Below are 13325 nucleotides of genomic sequence, written 5' to 3' on the forward strand. Positions count from 1 at the left end.
ATATCATACAGCGTGTATAAATACCATACAGCGTGTATAAATATCATATACTGTGTATAAATATCATACAGCGTATATAAATATCATACAGCGTGTATAAATATCATATACTGTGTATAAATATCATACAGCGTGTATAAATATCATACAGCGTATATAAATATCATACAGCGTCTATAAATATCATACAGTGTGTATAAATATCATATACTGTGTATAAATATCATACAGCGTCTATAAATACCATACAGTGTGTATAAATATCATATACTGTGTATAAATATCATACAGCGTCTATAAATACCATACAGCGTGTATAAATATCATATACTGTGTATAAATATCATACAGCGTCTATAAATATCATACAGCGTGTATAAATATCATACAGCGTGTATAAATATCATATACTATGTATAAATATCACACAGCGTGTATAAATATCATATACTGTATAAATATCATATACTGTGTATAAATATCATACAGTGTGTATAAATATCATATACTGTGTATAAATATCATACAGCGTGTATAAATATCATATACTGTGTATAAATATCATACAGTGTGTATAAATACCATACAGTGTGTATAAATATCATACAACGTGTATAAATATCATATACTGTGTATAAATATCATACAGTGTGTATAAATATCATATACTGTGTATAAATATCATACAGCGTGTATAAATATCATATACTGTGTATAAATATCATACAGTGTGTATAAATATCATACAGCGTGTATAAATATCATATACTGTATAAATATCATATACTGTATAAATATCATACAGTGTATAAATATAATATACTGTGTATAAATATCATACAGCGTGTATAAATAGCATATACTGTGTATAAATATCATACAGCGTCTATAAATATCATACAGCGTGTATAAATATCATACAGCGTGTATAAATATCATATACTGTATAAATATCATATACTGTATAAATATCATACAGTGTATAAATATAATATACTGTGTATAAATATCATACAGCGTGTATAAATAGCATATACTGTGTATAAATATCATACAGCGTCTATAAATATCATACAGCGTGTATAAATATCATATACTGTGTATAAATATCATACAGTGTGTATAAATATCATACAACGTGTATAAATATCATACAACGTGTATAAATATCACATACTGTGTATAAATATCATACAGTGTGTATAAATATCATACAGTGTGTATAAATATCATACAGCGTGTATAAATATCATATACTGTATAAATATCATATACTGTATAAATATCATACAGTGTATAAATATAATATACTGTGTATAAATATCATACAGCGTGTATAAATAGCATATACTGTGTATAAATATCATACAGCGTCTATAAATATCATACAGCGTGTATAAATATCATACAGCGTGTATAAATATCATATACTATGTATAAATATCACACAGCGTGTATAAATATCATATACTGTATAAATATCATATACTGTGTATAAATATCATACAGCGTGTATAAATATCATATACTGTGTATAAATATCATACAGCGTGTATAAATATCATATACTGTGTATAAATATCATACAGTGTGTATAAATACCATACAGTGTGTATAAATATCATACAACGTGTATAAATATCATATACTGTGTATAAATATCATACAGTGTGTATAAATATCATATACTGTGTATAAATATCATACAGCGTGTATAAATATCATATACTGTGTATAAATATCATATACTGTGTATAAATATCATACAGTGTGTATAAATATCATACAGCGTGTATAAATATCATATACTGTGTATAAATATCATACAGTGTGTATAAATATCATACAACGTGTATAAATATCATACAACGTGTATAAATATCATATACTGTGTATAAATATCATACAGTGTGTATAAATATCATATACTGTGTATAAATATCATACAGTGTGTATAAATATCATACAGTGTGTATAAATATCATATACTGTGTATAAATATCATACAGTGTGTATAAATACCATACAGTGTGTATAAATATCATACAACGTGTATAAATATCATATACTGTGTATAAATATCATACAGTGTGTATAAATATCATACAACGTGTATAAATATCATACAACGTGTATAAATATCACATACTGTGTATAAATATCATATACTGTGTATAAATATCATACAGTGTGTATAAATATCATACAGTGTGTAAATATCATATACTGTGTATAAATATCATACAGTGTGTATAAATATCATACAGTGTGTAAATATCATATACTGTGTATAAATATCATACAGTGTGTATAAATATCATATACTGTGTATAAATATCATACAACGTGTATAAATATCATATACTGTGTATAAATATCATACAGTGTGTATAAATATCATACAGTGTGTAAATATCATATACTGTGTATAAATATCATACAGTGTGTATAAATATCATACAGTGTGTAAATATCATATACTGTGTATAAATATCATACAGCGTGTATAAATATCATATACTGTGTATAAATATCATATACTGTGTATAAATATCATACAGTGTGTATAAATACCATACAGTGTGTATAAATATCATACAACGTGTATAAATATCATATACTGTGTATAAATATCATACAGTGTGTATAAATATCATACAACGTGTATAAATATCATACAACGTGTATAAATATCACATACTGTGTATAAATATCATATACTGTGTATAAATATCATACAGTGTGTATAAATATCATACAACGTGTATAAATATCATATACTGTGTATAAATATCATACAGTGTGTATAAATATCATACAACGTGTATAAATATCATACAACGTGTATAAATATCACATACTGTGTATAAATATCATATACTGTGTATAAATATCATACAGTGTGTATAAATATCATACAGTGTGTAAATATCATATACTGTGTACAAATATCATACAGTGTGTATAAATATCATACAGTGTGTATAAATATCATATACTGTGTATAAATATCATACAGTGTGTATAAATATCATACAGTGTGTAAATATCATATACTGTGTATAAATATCATACAGTGTGTATAAATATCATACAGTGTGTAAATATCATATACTGTGTATAAATATCATACAGTGTGTATAAATATCATACAGCGTGTATAAATATCATACAGTGTGTAAATATCATATACTGTGTATAAATATCATACAGTGTGTATAAATATCATACAGTGTGTAAATATCATATACTGTGTATAAATATCATACAGTGTGTATAAATATCATACAGCGTGTATAAATATCATACAGTGTGTAAATATCATATACTGTGTATAAATATCATACAGTGTGTATAAATATCATACAGTGTGTAAATATCATATACTGTGTATAAATATCATACAGCGTGTATAAATATCATACAGTGTGTAAATATCATATACTGTGTATAAATATCATACAGTGTGTAAATATCATATACTGTGTATAAATATCATACAGCGTGTATAAATATCATACAGCGTGTATAAATATCATACAGTGTGTATAAATATCATACAGTGTGTAAATATCATATACTGTGTATAAATATCATACAGTGTGTATAAATATCATACAGCGTGTATAAATATCATACAGTGTGTAAATATCATATACTGTGTATAAATATCATACAGTGTGTATAAATATCATACAGTGTGTAAATATCATATACTGTGTATAAATATCATACAGCGTGTATAAATATCATACAGTGTGTAAATATCATATACTGTGTATAAATATCATACAGTGTGTAAATATCATATACTGTGTATAAATATCATACACTGTGTATAAATATCATACAGTGTGTATAAATATCATACAGTGTGTATAAAGTCAGAGGTCCAGGGTGTCTGTGAATGTCAGGTCCCTGCCGTGCCAGTCAGTCACGTGTCGGACACACGCAGTGGACCTGAAGGCAGCATATTCTCATGTTTTGTATTCCCCTCATGTAGTTTCAGGGTTTTGTGTTGATGTCATCAGGTGAGGGCTCCTGAGAGTGAGGCACCACAGTGATGTTAATGTTCAGGCTGTTGAGCTCGTGGTGAAACTAGTGAACATTATTAGACCTTCCTGTTGGGATTAACACAAAGCTTTACGATGTTATCTACAGTAGATTTATGAGAAACCATTATAAGTCTCGATGCAAACTGTAGAACATTCCCGTGGGAGGACCACTTTTAGCATCCACTAGTGTTTTAACTGGCGCCTTTATCTTTTTTAAAATGATGTCATAATGACAGATCATCAAATATTTATATTCTGCGTTTGATGTTTTTGTGGAATGTCAACTAAAGAATATCTGTCTCGTCCAACAAAAACACTCAAATGTCCATGAATCATTGAAGGTTAATTAAACACTGTGTGCAGAACTGAGTGACTTTCAGGCTGAGATGAGATGGTTTCAAAATGTGTCTTGACCCGCACAGCTGGAGGACAGCTGGAGGACATGCAACTGGAGGACAGCTGGGGGACAGCTGCTCTCTGAAAGGTCCTACCAGTGCAGGTGATAAAGGTTTCCCTCCTGTACAGCAGCTCAGTGAGTGTTTGTGGATGAACTGAGTTCCTCTTATCGGTGTTAACTCGGTTATAAATGAACATGCAGAATTTCTTTCATGATAAATGCTGCTGGAGCGAAAAAAATTTCCCCTTGGGGATTAATAAAGTATCTATCTATCTATCTATCTATCTATCATCTATCTATTATCTATCTATCTATCTATCTATCTATCTATCTATCTATCTATCTATCTATCTATCTATCTATCTATCTATTATCTATCTATCTATCTATCTATCATCTATCTATTATCTATCTATCTATCTATCTATCTATCTATCTATCTATCATCTATCTATTATCTATCTATCTATCTATCTATCTATCTATCTATCTATCTATCTATCTATCTATCTATCTATCTATCTATTATCTATCTATCTATCTATCTATCTATCTATCTATCTATCTATCTATCTATCATCTATCTATTATCTATCTATCTATCTATCTATCTATCTATCTATCTATCTATCTATCTATCTATCTATCTATCTATCTATCTATCTATTATCTATCTATTATCTATCTATCTATCTATCTATCTATCTATCATCTATCTATTATCTATCTATCTATCTATCTATCTATCTATCTATCTATCATCTATCTATTATCTATCTATCTATCTATCTATCTATCTATCTATCTATCTATCTATCTATCTATCTATCTATTATCTATCTATCTATCTATCTATCTATCTATCTATCTATCTATCTATCATCTATCTATTATCTATCTATCTATCTATCTATCTATCTATCTATCTATCTATCTATCTATCTATCTATCTATCTATTATCTATCTGTCTGTCTGTCTGTCTGTCTGTCTATCTATCTATTATCTATCTATCTATTATCTATCTATCTATCTATCTGTCTGTCTATCTATCTATCTATCTATCTATCTATCTATCTATCTATCTATCTATCTATCTATCTATCTATCTATCTGTCTGTCTATCTATCTATCTATCTATCTATCTATCATCTATCTATCTATCTATCTATCTATCTATCTATCTATCTATCTATCATCTATCTATCTATCTATCTATCTATCTATCTATCATCTATCTATCATCTATCTATCTATCTATCATCTATCTATCTATCTATCTATCTATCTATCTATCTATTATCTATCTATCTATCTATCTATCTATCTATCTGTCTGTCTATCTGTCTGTCTGTCTGTCTATCTATCTATCTATTATCTGTCTGTCTGTCTGTCTGTCTGTCTATCTATCTATTTGTCGTGGTCCACCTCGGGGGTGTGTGTGTGTGGGGGGGGGGTGTTCAGGTCTACCTGTGCAGGTGTTGAGTGACAGGAATCCTCCCAACACCTGGATGGCCTCTGACTGTGTTTAGTTCCAGTCAATGAAGAAAGTGATCCACTTTTAAAAATCTATATTAAAGTCATCAATAGAAGTTTTTGTGAAGAGAAAATGCTTCTAATTAAAAGATCGTTCCATTTTCACATTAATATTAATATTTCTATATTGTGCTCTGTCTACAGTATACTATAGTCAGAGTTAATAAATAAACATTAACTGGAAACTTTACTTCTCTTTAGTTGTATTTTACTTGTAGCTTTAAATACTTATCGATTGCTGAGTGTTCCTTAAAACGTCTCACTCAGAAAACGTGTTTTTTAAACTGCAGACAGCATGAAGAGGAGGAGCCCTCTGTTCTCCACAACATGACACCATGAAGAAGCTTTTCATCTGGAACTTGAATGCTTGTCTGTAAATGAAGACGAGGGACCAGCTGTGTGTGTGTGTGTGACCTCACAGCCCCAAACCTGCTTTTATTCAGTTTGAACATCGCACATAGAAGTTACAACCACAGAGATTCTTAAACGAAGGAACAATATTGTTCTATGGATTTTTCTGATTGTTTTGTTCGTGACTACAGAATATTAATAATATTAAACTTTACAGGCTCAAAATCAGGAGACAGTTGTGGGTCTGTCTCCCACCGTCAGCTCTGTAATTAACCCTCTGGGGTCTTGGCCACTGTTTTCTGCTGCCTCGGATCTCTCTTTATAAAAAATGTATAAATTCACTTCAGTCATATACAAGCAAGGAACTGATCCCAGTTCTGTCAGCACAAGCTGAGTAAATATTGTTCTGCTGCAATGCTGCAAAAAGTAAACTTACTGTAAAAAGTAAAATGTCCTTTGAATTTATAGTATTTTATTAATTTTTACGAGCAACAACAACAACAAAAACTATGTAGGCATGTTTGGTTTCTTCCAACTTAAAGCTGAAGGCCTCAGGAAACAAACGGAAGTATAAAATGAGTGCTCTCCAGTCCTCAGAGGGTTAAAAACTCCCACCGGCTTCACTGACAGCAGCGTTCACTTCTCAAACCTCCAGCTGCAAGAACAGAAATAAAACCTCGTCGAAAATACGGGAAGATTCAAGTAAGACGAACCCGTCAGCGTCCGTTCAAAACCGTTACACAACATCTAAAAGAGCAAATAACTGGGACGGAGTGTCCCACCCTCTCGGCTCCTCTATTTACAGATTATGTACAATAAGCATGCCTGAATTCTCAACAGTGATGGATCCTGCCGGAGTGAATGAAAAGTCTCGGAGCAGAGACACAATACGCTGTTGGTCATTGTGCTTTCCAGAGAAGTGACCTCCAGCAGGCCCAGTGGGACCGGTCTGGTCTGGTCTGGTCTGGTCTGGTCTGGTCCGGTCCGGTCCGGTCCGGTCCGGGCAGCTTCCACATGTGGCTCTTTATTCATAGACTGGATGTTTATTTATAGATTGTTGAGTTTTTGCAAAAATAAAAATAAAAACTTAAAAATGTGTTGAATTTAATAAAATAAAATAAAAATCCATATTGTGTGTGACGTGTGAAAACCGACCGGCCGTGAATATGATGTCATTGCAGTAGTTGAACATGTGCAGTGCAAACTGGAATCCGTCTGAGTCGTGTGACGAGAGGAACCTGATGGGATGAAGCGTGGAGGTCCGATCGGACCCGAACCGGAGAGCAGCTTCTACTTGGACATGCCGGTCTCAGTAGCGGTGCACTCTGGGATTAAAAGCACGTTTCAGCCATTTTAAAACAGGACAGGAGATTTGGACCGTGTTGCGTTCGGTTGCACAACGAGCTCAGAGCTCCGGTCAGCTGATGAGTGAAGCGATGGCGTGTTTCCTGTTCCTGACGGGAGGAACCACAAAGCAGGAGAACTATAATACAACGATCAGACTCCATCACGTGGACACGTCTTCCTCTGGTTCACACGGACGAGGACGTCTGTCCAGAGGAAACACGCTGCGTTCAGGAAGTCATGAGAAACAGCACGACTCTTCTTTAACGATCAGACTGAATATTATTAAGCATCAGAAAAACGTTCACTCTGACTCCCGGCCGGCCGTGGACACATCTGGACCTGAACATCTGTCCAGCAGCCGTCTGAGCAGTGAAGGAAAGAGATGATAACTCACTGTTCCTACTTACAGCAAACATGGGACCAGACAGGAAGCAGCTGACGGATGCCCCGCCCCCTCCCCGTCCCATTACAGTGTATATAAACAGTTTGTGTTTCTTTTGCGTGGTCATGTATCCTCTGAGGGAGTGATGGAGGCGCTTTAAGTCTGGATCATATGGAACACGTCTTATTCTGCTGAACCTGTCTGATATCTAAAACACGCAAACACTTCCCGTAATATTCTTCTGAGAAAACCACCTTCAGCCCACCGACACAGAGGACAAATGAAACACTGCATATATATACATAGAAATATCATGGGTTCGTTCCGCTTATGTTAATATTCATTTTAAAATATTAAAGAGACATTAAAGAATTCTAAAGAAGTTAAAGAAGTGTAAAACCCCGCCAGTTGTGGTTTCGAAAGAAAAACGCAACGACGGCCTCGCAGCTGGAAACATCTGTCCGGAGGTCAGATCCAAACCGAAGGAGTTGATGTGAACGTCAGTCTGAGAGGGTGGAGCTGCAGCTCGGAGGACGGAGGTCCATCATGTGGACAATAAAGGAATGGACTCAGTAAATCGGGGTTTTTTTGTGTGCAGATCACGTGCTGAAAGAAATAAGGAGAGATGTTCATAAACATGATAATTCCTCCTTCGGGAAGGGGAGCGCTGTCCTCTGGGGACCGTCGGTGTCTCACGCTCACCGAACACCGGAGGGGACACTCTGTCTGCGGGCTGACCCGTCGCCACGGTGATGAACAGTTCACATCCACTTCTGCTGCACGCGCTCAGAAGCGACAGGAAGCTCGTGTACGTTTGAAACGGTGAAATGATGCCGACTCCTCGTGCACCGCTGACACCCGCAGAGACGGAGGCGGAGTCACGTCTCCACGCCGTCTGTCCACCCGCTGGTCGAAGACGTCTGGGACAAACACGCGCGCGTCCTCCAGGCGTCCCCATGACAACACAAACACTGAGAGAGTGCTTCATTCTGCGATTGGATGGTGGGATGATGCTGGAAACACGTCTCTCTCCGTCTCCTGGATGTCCTTTGAAGGCCGTCTCTCTCTCTCTCTTTCCTCTCGTCTGCCCTGCTCTGTGATGCCCCGCCCCTCCTCCCCCTCTCCCAGGTCAGGGGTCAGAGGTCAGCAGGCTCAGCAGCCTCTCCTCCTGCTCCGCAGCTCGTTATAGATGAGACGAGGTGGAAAAGCACAGTTTGAGGGTGTATGGGTTGGACCCGTCTGAAACACACACAAGCAGACTTACAGATTGGAGCTGCTCAGGTCGTCATGACGATGAACACATGATGACAAGTCTTTGTGTCTGACACCGGAATTATTAGAAGTCAAGAAGGCTTTTTTTTTTAAGTGTATTTCACTTAAAGAAGGACACGGGGACACAGAGGACACAAAGGACACGAGGACACGGAGGACTGTAGGACTGTAGGACCAGAGACTTACTGGGTATCCTGATCTGATAGTGGTTGAGGACGGTCAGAACCTCCACAGCTTCAGTCTTGCTGTCGAACTCCAGCAGGCCGGAGATGGTTTTGGACGAAGCTGAGAGACGAAGGCAGAAAACAGGTTTCAGAAACACGAACAAGAAGCCGGTCAAAAGTTCCACTCTGATGTTTTACTCACGTTTGGCATCAAACATCTTGAATTTGACAAAGCCGGGAACGTCGTGCTCCGTACACAGCTGTTCAAATACAGAAATACAAACATAAACGTAGGAGTCATTTCCGTATTAATGAAGTAAACGCTGGGATAAAAACAGTTTTGTTTTTGGAGGATTAGGAAGTTGCTCTTCACAGAGTTCTAGTTTTACTGACGACAGATGAATGAATCCGTCATGTGAAGAAGAAACAGACAGAATCAGAGACAGAGGAGATGCAGCGAGCTACCGTCACTGTTTTAAAGTAAAACGTCCCAGAGACATGAACAGACAGTCGTACCCTCAGCAGGTGGTCCTGGGAGATGCAGGGGGGAACGTTGTAGTAGTGCAGCACTGCAGACGGGGGCTGGATGATGTTTTTGGAGGCCTGACCGGCGCTGCTGAAGCGGTTGTTCCTGGTCATGGCGAAGTCCTTGTAGCTGCTGCTGCCGTCCTCCAACTCAAACACCTGACTGGGGATCACAGCGTGCTGCTTCGACACGCTGCACACAACACAACACAACACAACACACACCTGTGTTACCTGTCTGATCAAATCCACGCAGATCAATCTGCTCCTCATTAAAAGGAAAAGCATCAGTTCCCAGCTGAGACTGTGAGGATTTAATCTGAGACCTCAGTTATAAAGCTGTCAAACTAAAAGTTCTCCTACATGACCGATGAGAGCCTGAAAGTAAGAACTCAGAAATCACTGGGCTTCCTGTGAATCTTTCTTTGACTGAGTCTTGAATTGACAGACATCAAATCGATCCATCAATCTGAACATCAGTAAAAATAAACAGCTCCATGTTCCTGTGTTGGTATCTGACCCGTCACGTTACAGCAGGTTCGTTAGTTTGGGATTGTTTTTGCTTTTTCCCTCCATCTGTCATTCACCTGATCTGATCTCCGCCTGCTCTTCTTTTATTTATATTTAATGTCCTGTGTGATTCTGCTGAGTCAGCTGAACTGTAGCCGACTGACAGCAGGAGAAACTTACTGCAGACTGAAGCAGCTGATCAGTGAATTAAAACACCACGCTGGTTTCACCACAGCCTCCTCTGGGTTTATCTTGTTTTTTCTTTTAGTTAATATCACATATAATATGTGTTATTTCTGACACACATCAGGCACACAGCTGTGAGAGGCCCCGCCCCCTTTGATCCACAGCAGCAGAGACGTGTTGGAACAGTGAATTAACCAGACCCGAATCATTGTGGTGCTGATGTTCAGGTTCCTGTTCTTGTTCTTATTTACTTGTATATTTTTGTGACGTGTTCATTTGCATACAGGAAGTGAGCTCCGATGTCGGGTGGGAACAGGCTGCTTAACGCTGGCCAGGAGGTTGAAACATCCTCCTGGTTATTAAAGACATGATGGAGCCTGCAGAACTTCCTGTGGATCCTCCACTGTTCCACCTCTCCATCAAATATCTGCAGCTTTTGGCCTGTTGGACACCTGAAGACGTCACCTTGAGCTCTGGGAACGTGTGAATTAAAAATAATCCAGAAAATAATCGCGTTCCATTTGACTATTGAAGAGGCTTCACAACATCTCTGTGCATATCGACGTGCTTCTCACCAGACGTTGAGTCTTTTGCCGAACACCTTGATGCTGTTGAGGTGTGTGATGGCTCGGTCCACCGCATACTCATCTCCCATCTCCACCAGGGCTGTACCAGGAACACTCTTCATAAACTTCACCTGCAGGCCCACACACACACACACACACACACACACACACACACACACACAGACACACACACACACACACACACACAGACACACACACACACACACACACACACACACACACACACACACACACACACACACACACACACACACACACACACACACACACACAGCTCTCTTATACGATGAACATGCACATGTTGACGATTCCTTCACTGTTCAACTCTACAGTCTTTGTTCTGGGGAAAATATAAAACCCCAGTTTCCAAAAAAAGTCGTGATGCTGTGGTGAATAAGTACAGAATGATTTGTAAATCACATAAACCAATATTTAATTAAAAATGGATCAAAGACAACATATCAAATGTTGAAACTGAGAAACTGTATTGTTTTATGAAAAATATCAGCTTATTGAAAACATTTGGAGCATCATCAAATCAAAAATGCGACAAAGAAGACGCTGAACTGTTGAGCAGCTGAAATCCTCAAATTCAAAATGAGCATATATTTTACATAAAACAATCAAATTTCTCAGTTTCAACATTTGATATGTTGTCTTTGGTCTATTTTTTAATTAGATATGGGTTTACATGATTTGCAAAGCATTGCATTCTGTGTTTATTTACATCTTACACACCGTCCCAACTTTTTTTGGAAACTGTGTTGTACATTTGAAAGCTGATCTGAAGCTCACACGAGGAGAATATTTGATGTTTACAACAGTTTCCTTTGTTTCTGTAGAAGAGAAACATCCCAACCTGTAAGAACAAACACACGCTCACCTTCTCGATGTTGCCGTAGAGGCAGAAGAGGTTGAAGATGCGGATGCAGTTCATCTTGGAAGGATGGAGGCCACTCACCATGGCAACAGAGCTGGGGGCGTGGCCAGAGTAGGAGGAGGATGACTGGGGCAGAGGGTAGGACACCATGTCTGGGACGTCCACCGAGGTGAGTTTATACCTGCTGTTGCTGGGCAGAGGCAGCAGGGGGCAGGGTGGACCTGAGGAGGACACTGCACTCAAGTTCACTGCAGTCATCGTCATGGAGGACAAAACGTCTGTGATGCAGCAACGGAAGACACCACCGGGGTCAGAGCCTTCGTCACGAGGTGAGTGTGCAGCACCTCCACCGCCACTCTGCTCTAGTATGACTCGTCTCTGAGATCATACATGCTACACGTGACCTTCTCTCCTGGTTTCTTCTCCACCAATCCGAGTCGGACCTGGTCAGCTGCTTCATCTCCCTCACTGCCTGCTGCAGGCTCCGCCCCCTGATTAACCTCCTGCAGTAGTGCTGTTGTTGACCACACGATGACCCCCCCCCCCCCCCCCCAATCAGCCTACCCAGAGGCGACTGATATAATAATACAAACAAGTCCATGTGTGTGTGTGTGTGTGTGTGTGAGACAAACAGTGTCTATGTGTGTGTTTATGTGTGTGTGTGTTTGTGAGACAACTTAAATTAAAGACAGAGTAATTGTCAAGGATAAGTTTACAAATGCAGGTGAAGGTATACCTGCTGCTACACCTCTGACCACTACACACGACAAGATATCTACACCCAGGCTGGCGAACATGTGTGTGTGTGTGTGTGTGTGTGTGTGTGTGTGTGTGTGTGTGTGTGTGTGTGTGTGTATGTCATTCTTACCGTAGCCGTTATCACTGTAGGATGATGGGTGTTCTCCTAAAATGGCCTGTCTCTGTCTTCCCTTTCCACGGTCTGAAACACACACACACACACACACACACACACACACACACACACGGTTATGTGCAGGGCCGACAGTAATTCACTTCAGGACAACACACAGATGAAGTCTTTGCATTCACAACCTCACACACCTTCACAGTGAAGTTTCTAAAAGGGATTAAATCCGTTCCGCTCGTCCCACTAATGAACTAACGGACGCTTTAA

General features: G+C 37.9%; 1 protein-coding gene across 1 annotated transcript in view; it reads right to left on the reverse strand.

Moving 5' to 3' along the window:
- Window positions 1–6386: 6386 nt before the first annotated feature.
- The window catches only part of LOC138213562 (heterogeneous nuclear ribonucleoprotein L-like), a 38061-nt gene continuing 31122 nt past the window's right edge, over window positions 6387–13325 (reverse strand). The window contains exons 8-14 of the mRNA XM_069174747.1: window positions 13059–13130; window positions 12194–12411; window positions 11299–11420; window positions 10019–10220; window positions 9705–9762; window positions 9525–9623; window positions 6387–9305 (exon numbers count right to left, since the gene is read on the reverse strand). Of these exons, the coding sequence (XP_069030848.1) occupies window positions 9250–9305; window positions 9525–9623; window positions 9705–9762; window positions 10019–10220; window positions 11299–11420; window positions 12194–12411; window positions 13059–13130 (827 nt within the window). The 3' untranslated portion in view covers window positions 6387–9249. The remainder of the gene's footprint in view (window positions 9306–9524; window positions 9624–9704; window positions 9763–10018; window positions 10221–11298; window positions 11421–12193; window positions 12412–13058; window positions 13131–13325) is intronic.

The sequence above is a fragment of the Embiotoca jacksoni genome, unplaced genomic scaffold (assembly GCF_022577435.1).
Source record: "Embiotoca jacksoni isolate LCO1_2020_lvr unplaced genomic scaffold, fEmbJac1.0.p SCAF_60, whole genome shotgun sequence".
NCBI classification, from domain to species: domain Eukaryota; kingdom Metazoa; phylum Chordata; class Actinopteri; family Embiotocidae; genus Embiotoca; species Embiotoca jacksoni.